The sequence below is a fragment of the Vollenhovia emeryi genome, unplaced genomic scaffold, assembly GCF_000949405.1.
Source record: "Vollenhovia emeryi isolate VEMERY1.0 unplaced genomic scaffold, V.emery_V1.0 DF939427.1, whole genome shotgun sequence".
In the NCBI taxonomy this organism is placed as follows: domain Eukaryota; kingdom Metazoa; phylum Arthropoda; class Insecta; order Hymenoptera; family Formicidae; genus Vollenhovia; species Vollenhovia emeryi.
In genome coordinates this window covers 1-9569 of record NW_011966939.1, presented here as the reverse complement: position 1 = coordinate 9569, position 9569 = coordinate 1, and the positions used below count along the sequence as shown (strand labels likewise).

The 9569-nt window shown below is 35.4% G+C and overlaps 2 protein-coding genes and 1 long non-coding RNA gene across 6 annotated transcripts; 2 read left to right on the top strand and 1 right to left on the bottom strand.

The window, feature by feature from the left end:
* Positions 1–1529: 1529 nt before the first annotated feature.
* On the top strand, positions 1530–4179 carry LOC105557720 (nudC domain-containing protein 1). 2 transcript variants are annotated; one of them, XM_012005034.1, is made up of 5 exons: positions 1530–1893; positions 1996–2188; positions 2366–2989; positions 3133–3497; positions 3628–4179. In XM_012005034.1, the coding sequence occupies exons 1-5, from the start codon at positions 1779–1781 to the stop codon at positions 3825–3827; spliced, it is 1497 nt and encodes a 498-aa protein (XP_011860424.1). In that variant the 5' UTR covers positions 1530–1778; the 3' UTR covers positions 3828–4179. The 2 variants fall into 2 exon arrangements, with proteins under 2 accessions (XP_011860424.1, XP_011860423.1); XM_012005033.1 differs by having other exon boundaries at positions 1996–2989.
* A 2036-nt stretch (positions 4180–6215) lies between these two features.
* LOC105557718 (decaprenyl-diphosphate synthase subunit 2-like) lies at positions 6216–9557 on the bottom strand. Of its 2 annotated transcripts, XM_012005032.1 has the most exons (8): positions 9397–9557; positions 9201–9278; positions 8164–8535; positions 7966–8091; positions 7263–7467; positions 6870–7136; positions 6622–6777; positions 6216–6506 (listed from the first exon to the last, which is right to left on the bottom strand). In XM_012005032.1, exons 3-8 carry the CDS (start codon positions 8496–8498, stop codon positions 6351–6353), a joined length of 1245 nt encoding a protein of 414 aa, XP_011860422.1. In that variant the 5' UTR covers positions 8499–8535; positions 9201–9278; positions 9397–9557; the 3' UTR covers positions 6216–6350. The 2 variants fall into 2 exon arrangements, with proteins under 2 accessions (XP_011860422.1, XP_011860421.1); XM_012005031.1 differs by lacking the exon at positions 9397–9557 and having other exon boundaries at positions 9201–9379.
* On the top strand, positions 6907–8213 carry LOC105557717. Of its 2 annotated transcripts, none has more exons than XR_001008624.1 (4): positions 6907–6986; positions 7232–7306; positions 7511–7655; positions 8136–8213. It is a non-coding gene; the product is annotated as an uncharacterized LOC105557717 (long non-coding RNA). The 2 variants fall into 2 exon arrangements; XR_001008625.1 differs by lacking the exon at positions 8136–8213 and adding an exon at positions 7850–7882.
* Positions 9558–9569: the final 12 nt, after the last annotated feature.

The following is a 9569-nucleotide window of genomic DNA, read 5'->3' as shown; positions in this document are numbered from 1 at the left end:
CGCTGACTTCGAGTTGACGCTCGATTTGAGTGCCAAGACGCTCTATTTAGCGTGTAATTGAAATAAGCAAACTCCTTCGCCAATATTTTTAAATTGCACAATTGACGCTGTTAACGCCAAGGAAAGCTAAAATCTTTTTAGCTTTTTCCACTTGACGCTACAATTCAAAAAAGTCCCCAGAGTCACTAGTTTGACGCTCGAAGTGAGCGTCAAGCGTCAGCATGAAAATGCACCTTTACGGTTAACGCTTTTTTACGTGCAAAGGCCTTAAATGCATAAACATATGCATAACGAATTTGATTGGTCTATAAGCAAATGCATAAGAAAATGGACCAATCAAATTCGTTATGCATATATCCACTTGTGCAAAAGGGTGCATTCGTTTACGCAGTGACTGCAGCAGATGTAGTTCGTTTACTCTGCCTGCGAAAACGACTGCAGCGCAGTTTGTCGTTCGTTTACGCAGAGATCCATCCTATCTGCGCAGCTACTTCGAAGGTCCTGCTCTGGATGCTCTGCTTGCAGTACTGCGTAAGAAAACGGAAAACTGTCTGGAAAGCAAGAATTGTCTGTTAGTGCTATCCATCATTAACGTCGAATTTATGTTGAACATCTTTTAATTAAAAATGAGTTGTTTTATAAAAATAAAACCCAAAGGGTCAAGATCACCTAGCTGCTTCAAATCGATCCTATAAAACTGAAAGTAATGCAAAGTAAGTTATATGGAAAACTAGAAAAAAATTAAAATTAAAATTAAAATTAAAATTCCTCAATAAGTCTGGATTATGAGTCGAAATGTTTGTCACGATCTTATTATTAATCTTGGAATATATGCTTATAAGTATCCTTTGTGGATCACTTATAGCTCTATTATTTTTCTTCTTATATAATATCATATTTATTTAAAACTTTTAATATGTTATCTGAATTAATAAATGAAATAAACAATACCGTATCATCTAATAATAGTTGCTCTTCATCAGAGCTATCTGACCATAAATCAGAATCTGATGAGCTACTGTCGATCAAGTCCATTGCATGAAAATCATTATGATTTCTGAAAGGAGAATTTTTCTTTAATAAAATGTGTTTAAAGACATAATTTAAATAATTAAGGTCGTCATAATATTTTCTCCAAATTTAAATAATTAATACCTAACCTCTAAACAAAGGGGAGGAGTCAAACGTCCGAGCAGTCGTTCACGCAGTTGTCCGTTCGGTAAATTACGTCACGTGATTAGCAGATGAGAGACGCAGTGGATGCGCTAAGGGTGGAGTCCCATGGAGCGGAATACGCGGAAGCGGAATCAGCGGATCGCCAATCGCAAGATTATTCTGATAGAGCCCTTTCAAAAATTCCGTCGAAACAGTCTTGTGATTGGCGATCCGCTGATTCCGCTTCCGCGTATTCCGCTCCATGGGACTCCACCCTAAAGGCCAATGTCCACGATCCAAGAACTGTGTCCAAGTTCTAGTTTCGAGAAATGCGTAGCCAATCAGCTTGCAGCTATTCCATACAAGCTGCATGTTGATTGGCTGCGCATTTCTCGAAACTAGAACTTTGACACAGTTCTTGGATCGTGGACATTGGGCTTAAGAGCTGCATAAACGAATGCACCCTATGTGTGTGCTCCCCGCTTTAATGTAATGTAAGTAATTGACACTAGATGTCGTTACGATCGCAATCACAGGTTTGGTTAGTTTGTCCCGTCAATTCAAGAATTCGTGTTGAATGAAATTTTTTTTTCGATATTATCTTGCATTGATATAAAAAGACGATGACAGAGATAATCGACTTACGCCCCAATAAAAGTTTGATAAACTCAACTTTCGAAAAGTATCAGTTTTCCAACGAAGCTGTTCCTATAATTTCTGAAAATAAACTAAAGAATCGTAAGTACATGTGTTTGTAATTGTCCAGTACTATATACGTACAATTTTATATAAAATACGGAACGTAGGCAAAGGTCTTTTAACTTTCAAGAAATATTTCAGATGTATACAGATTGGAGCCAAATCAGAATCAAGAATCCTGGCTGGAGGCGAGGCTTTTTGCTTTTCACAATCACTTATTCAACAACGTGTACGACACGTCGTGCTGGTTTATCGACGAAACCTGGGCCGTATGGCGTCTGGATGAAGACAGTTCCTTAGATCAAGTGTACGAATTACACGTGGATGCACAGTCGTCGAAAGTAACGTACAATCCGTCAATCGGATTCACCTCGAATGATATTGTGGTAATTTCTGATGGTGGTGGAAACTTGCACATATTGATAGGATACGCAGGGGAAAATAGGAAGGTGTTTCTAATGAATCCCGAAGAATCTGGAGTCATCATGAATGTCCAATATGTGGAGGAGAGCTCGAAAGTTATTGTAACCATGTGCGCTATCGTTGCGGATGACAGCCAGAAAAAATATACGCAGCTTGTGTTACTGTCGTACAGCTTGTGCACGGAAGATGGAGCGACGAAAGTTCACAATATCGACAAGCAGATACTGAAAGTACAGGGCACCGTGGACTACGCTTGTGTGGAAGAGAACGGAGATTACTTGCACTCCATTTGTCAGGATAACATTAGTTTTGAGAACGACAATGTTGGTGTTGAAAACGCGCAGGTCTCCGAGATCAGATCGGAACACCCGGGCGTTAGTTCGCAAATTAGGATTCCAAAGTACTATTGGTCGCAGGACGAAGACTCGCTGACCGTTTGGGTTAAAGTACCGAAGGACCGTAGCGATAAACGGCCCAGAATAAGCGTCAAGCCGTTAGAACTGTCCGTTACGATAGATGACGAAACGTTGATACAAGGGGAATGTCAGCACAGATTGGAAGAGAATGTGGCGACTTGGAGGCACAAAGAAGGCGCATTGCAAGTCGAGCTAAGTAAACATGAAAGTGGATTGATGTGGAGCGAATTAATTAAAGGCGACACTGGAGGTGAATGTTTGCCCAACGAAGTTCTAGCCGCGGAAATTCATACGAGGTGCTTATAAAATTGCTATACGTACGCATGTAGTATCAGCTTTAATTTAATGATATTCTACATTTGGCATTTCATGTGACATTTAAATATTTACAGATATATTATTTTATTCTATTATATTTTAATAATTATTTGCAACACAGGCTAGCGCATTTGTGCACAGATCAACAAGACAACAATGCTGGTGGGGATCAGCCTTGTGTGGGATTCAATGCTGAGCAACTAGAAGAGTGCGATCTCGAGGGAAAGGATAATTTTTTGCAAAGAATCAACTTTCTCACACGAACGACCACGCATCTAGCTCGATTAGGGAGCAACAATCATGTATTGTTCACCTACAAGGGAAAACACGGTCAAACAGTGTGCTTAAGATACGATCACGATGCCTGCATTTGGAGAATTGGCGACGGAGATGCTCAATGGAGTCTACGACATGTCCTCAGTTTTCCTGGATTTGGCTACGTCGAGGCCAGCAAGACCAATAAAAAGTTTTGCGTGTCTCCCATTGGTAAAGCAGCAGAGATATATATTTTGAATATATTCCTTCAATTTAACGATAAACAATAACTGTGTAATATAGTGATAACTCGATTAATTTATTTAATAATATTAGCATAATTACACTTGTTTTGCCGCAGATGGTTCGTACATAGCTATAGTAGAACACACGAGACACGTGTTCCTGTACGAAAGGCCTGCTGTCGGAGCGAAATCTGCCAAACAAAGAATCGTGGATCTTGATTGCCAAGCTTCCCCCATTATGGGCGTCGTCGCTACAAACAAATACCTGATTGTACTTTCGAAGGAGAAATTATATCGCTTACAAATCCACACATGATAATTGTGCTGTACGACAATTATCGCTGGACGACATTCGACCCTTTCGTGGATCCTGACTTTTTTTTCTAGGAATAATGGGACTTGCACGTAATTCACAGTTTACCGAGTTTATTTTTGGGATCAGTAATTTTCAATCTGTATTCTCTCTAAATTCAAAATGACAGATCCAATATGGCAGACCAAAATATAAAATTTTCTTTAAAACTCATATTCCAAGGATTTTTAGGATCACTGATTTAATAATAATATGTTTTTATAGATGTTATTTCAAGGACACAAATATCAGTATCCGTTAACATAACAAAAGTACAGAAATATACAGGGTGAGGAAAAAGTACAGGACCGGTAAAATATCTCGAAAAATATGGGAGATACGGAAAAATGTTTCAGACAAAAGTTGTACGGTTTTAAAAGGGCTATATAATGGTAAAATTAATTTTCGAAAAATATTAATTTTTTATGATTATATGGAGGTCGCCACCATTTTTTTAAATGGAACCCCATCTTAATTGTTTATTATACTATCTTATTCTACTAATTAATATTAACAATTTTTGTCTGAAACATTTTTTTATTTACCTAATACTTTTTGAGATATTAAAGAGAAAATTTATAACTTTTTCAATGTTTAGCTTATGATATCTCGACAACTGTTTGTCAGAGGGAAAAGTAGTACAGGACTTTTTTACTTGATTTGGTCTCAGGAATATGCTGTCGCAATAGTGCTTTAATTATTGAAAATTTTGTGTATGTAAATTTTGTGGATGGTAGAATACACAAAAATTTTCCATAATTGGAGCACTATTACAACAGCATATTCCTGAGACCAAATTAAGTAAAAAAGTCCTGTACTACTTTTCCCTCTGACAACCAGTTATCGAGATATCATAAGCTAAACATTGAAAAAGTTATAAATTTTCTCTTGAATATCTCAAAAAGTATTAGGCAAATAAAAAAATGTTTCAGACAAAAGTTGTTAATATTAATTAGTAGAATGAGATAGTATAATAAACAAGATGGGGTTCCATTTAAAAAAATGGCGGCGACCTCCATATAATCATAAAAAATTAATTTCGTTCGAAAATTAATTTTACCATTATATAGCTCTTTTAAAACCGTACAACTTTTGTCTGAAACATTTTTCCGTATCTCCCATATTTTTCGAAATATTTTACCGGTCCGGTACTTTTTCCTCACCCTGTATATAACTGAAAAAGTCAGATACATGACTACAGTATCGTTTGTATTATATTAATAGAAAAGAAATGTTATGTAAGCATATTGATTGTTTACGCACAATATGTAAGGACTCACTCTGTGCTTCAAAAAAATTCACGAAATGTGAACTGTATTGATACATTTTTTATTTATCGACAGTTCAGTGTACGGTCAACCCTTATCGGCGCGCAGTTCTGAAAAGTCGAAATAGACGCGTAAACAACATCTTTGTACTGTTATTGCGACTAATATTATCATATGCCTCGGTGGTCGAATTGGTTGAGACGCCCACCTAGAGAGAACGGAGGTCCAGGTTCAAACCCTGGCTGAGATAATATTTTTCGCAATAAATTTTCTGTATTACAAAAATTGCCAGATACGGTCAACAAAAATCACTGATGTTATTTTTCATTTATGTTTTGTCAGTAACATTAGAGAGATCTGACATGTTCAAAATTTTCTACCTTACATTTGTTAATCAGCAACTCAAAAAGTCCTAAAAAATAAGTCGCTCAGACTTAATAAAATTTATTAGCATTTCGTTCCGTCTTATTGGGTCCGTCATTTTGAAATTTTCCTATAGTCTTCGGGCGCTGAAAATCTAAATCCGAAAGCACTTATGTGATCAAGAAAAAAGCAAGCAGTAAATAAGTAAAATTTTACAGATCTAAATACAAAATATTATTAAATATTTATATATCATTATACGTGTAATAAAAGAAACTAACAAGTATTAATATATTATACGAATTTTTACTTTTAATATATTATATTATATATATTATATCATATTTTATATTATATTATAAAAAATATAAATATTATATTTATATTACCTATATTAATACTTCCTTGTTAGTTTCTTTTAATATTTATATTTATATTACACAAATATTATATTTTACATTCAATTTCAATAAATATAACTATTAAAAAATATAAGTATCGACACTTTTTTTTGGAGTTGAAGCAGGTATTGAAAGTAACGTTATATTTACAAAACATAATTTAATTAAATATCAGTTTTACTGCATTATAAAGTACAAAAATTTAACATACGACATAAATACATATAAATATCTGTATACATATAAAAGATATATAAAAAAGATCAACATTTTCGTATAAAAACACCTGATTTCCATTCAAAAATATACATATGTAAATGTTATATAAAAATTCGTATATTTTAACACCTTTTCTAACTGTCAATATTTTTCCTATATAATTTCGCTTACACATACAATATATATAATTCTGAAGTTGTTTACTGACAAGTAAACAATAAAAAGTATATTATTTGTTAAAAGTCACCTATGGCAACAATAATATTGGATAATGCCTTTCTGGCATCACTTTCCTTAAACACACTTAAGATTTCCATTGCTTTTTGCGAGTGTTCCTTCACGAGCTCTTTAGTTAATCCAATGCCTGGACCGGCTGTGACAATTTCAAGCACCTACATACATGAAATATTATTCATATAAGCAAACATTTCATTCAACATATGACTAGGTGGGGAAAAGAATTTAGTCCAGCACGAATCTTATCGAATATTGACATTAAAAAAAAACCTTTAAATAGTCGACGTTCTCAACTGATTCCAATCCCTTGTCCAGCTCGATCAAAATTGATGGGTCATGTTCAACGTGGAACATGATTGGAGCTGCGCACAAATTATGTAAAATTTCCTTATCTTTATTAATGCACAAGCCCAGGTCCAAGGACGCCTGTAGAAACGCAATTGTTGCAAGATATGCTGTCCGATAGTTTTAGGAAATTATTGCAAAAATGATCCAAACTTAACTACAGTTTACGTCACCTGCCAAGCTAAAGCTAAATGTTTGCCAAACTCGTAACCCTTCTCCTCTATTTCTTTGCTGTGACCAGCAATTTTTAGTGTACTTTGGCAACTTTTTCCGAGCAACGATCCAGCGCCGTAAGTGTTTAAAAGCGTCCACTCCTTCAGTGCGTAACCTGTACGGTCTTCAGGTGGAATTTCTGGTATGGGAAAGTTTTGATTGTCCCTGCGTGCTACAAATTCCACTTGGCACAGATCTCTTACTGCAGACGATATTAAGAACAAAAGCTGAAAGTTATTGTGTTCTTTAATTACAAGCATCTTAATTAAAAAAAACAATATTCGCTTTAATTTTCTCACTTTCTATTAAATTAAAATTACAGCGTAAGAGAGAAAAGTGGCGACTGTACTTACATCCTGATTTTTGAGAGCTGCTAATTCAGTGCAACTGTTGCTAAGTAAGTAATCACCACATAACAATGCCATTTTATTACCGAAAGTTATATTATTTAATTCTGAAGATTCCAAAGACCCTGTATCTGTATTTAGGTTTACCAGACCTCTGTGTATCAAATTGCTAGTGCGTATCATCTCTGTAATCTCTGCCAACGCCCTTTGACTGAAATAAAATGTATATACATATGTATATTTTATATGTACAGGGTAAATCATTTTAATCAACGCACGCAAATATTTCTTCAGGGAAGGGGCCGACAAAAAATGACCTAGACAAAAGTTGTTGGGTTTTGAGGGAGACATAAGATGGTGTCATTAATTTGACTTTGAATAGTTGAAGGTCACCTAAAGGTCAGTTTCAATTTTTTAAATGAAACCCCCTATTGTTTATTATACTATCCTATATATATGTTTATTATATCCATATTATTTATTATACTGTCTTATTCTGCTCATTAATATGAACTTTTGTCTGAAACACTTTTTGATTTGCCTAATACTTTTGAGATATTCAAGAGAAAATTTATAACTTTTTCAATGTTTAGCTTATGATATCTCGATAACTGTTTGTCGCAAGGAAAAGTGGTACAGGACCTTTTTTACTTGATTTGGTCTCAGGAATATGCTGTTGCAATAGCGTTCCAATTAATGTACAGTTTACCTATGTAATACTCCTGCAGCCTTGTCCTCTTCTATTGGTTTTGCATTCAAGTGACCGGCAGCTTTGGAAATTAACAGCAAGATAAGACCAAATGCCTGTGTGTTACGTCCATTGTAAATAATAGTCCTATCATTAAAAAAAAGATGTACAAATCAAGCTTTGATTTTCAGAAGAGCATCATCACACATGGTAATTTACTTGGCTGTCTTCAATACAGGATGATTGGATCCAACCAGCTTCCTCAGGTGCAACGCAACATTGGCAATCTCGTCGCTCAATAACCATCTTAAACTTAAGAAAGACGTCGGATATCCAACGATTTTCTCTGCCTCCGACATAGTCTTATTCCAGTCCGTCTTTTGACTCACTGCCAACTTGTTCTCGGCTCGATCAGTGTTGCTGGAGTGAAATCTGTCTCGCGCAGAAACACAGACTGTCCTGTGGATTTGCAGAATCTTGTGTGATTTCCATAGAAATGTAGTAACCATACTGCTCCCTCTGCAAATCCTGAACACAGCTGTGTTTGCAGACATCGTCCAGTTTACTTTTCAACTTATTGTAGATGATCTTCTAGAAAAAACCTTATGTCAGTTAAAAGAAACTCAGAATTTATATATGCAAACATAAATTTTAAATTGATTACTTTGTAGTGCCAAGACAGTGATAAAATATGATTTAATACAACAATACTTAAAGACAGAAATAAAGATTATTAAATACGACACTAAACAGGCGTGAATTTAAACGTAATACAGTTTAGCAACTTATACTCAAGGGTTAAGAAAAGACATACGTGAATCATTGAAACTTTCTCTTCTGACCTAACTTTCAAAAATTTCTCGTACAATGGCACTGCCAATATTTTTGGAAAGAAACAAATTGCTTTACACAGTAAAAACGTATATTAAAAGCTTCTAAAAATCCTCACCAGCCACTGACGTAAATTTAATATTAATAAAATTTCTTTTAAGAAATTTCTCGTGTCAATATAAAACTATATTAATAACAGCAAAAATTCTTTAAAATGCGGTTTTCTCATCTCGGAAGTTAAGGTCGTGAGGGAAGGCTGAATAAAACGTTGATTAGGAAAAATATTGAAGTGAATATTTGGCAACACGTGCGAGAAAAAGGCAAGTAGGTCACATCTTTTTTCACGTAAGCGTAAAAAGTAACAGGGGTGCAATAGTCGTAAACAAATTAACAAATTTCTTCGTGGTACATATCGAGACACTTACCGATGGGTCGAATAAATTAAATCAAGCAAAAGGAATATCGTGCGAGGATGAACAATTGTTCAAATCGTATTTGCCAGCCTGGAATGTCACACTACGTTACACATGCGATAAAAGCAGCAACTGTAGCATCATTGAAGACAGAGATTCTGCAGAGATTCTTTAACATAGTATAGATTGCCTCAATCAGGACACTTGCCTCCGATTGGTCGTGACGTCACTGGTGGTGTTCTTTATCCTTGTCACTGGGTGCTTTTCAATATTCCTAGCATTTTAAATTTTCGTGCACGCAGCAGGTGGGCGGGTCACAGCGACACACAGCTACTACGGGTGCTTTCCAGCAACGTACAGTCGGGAGCAATGAGGTTGCGA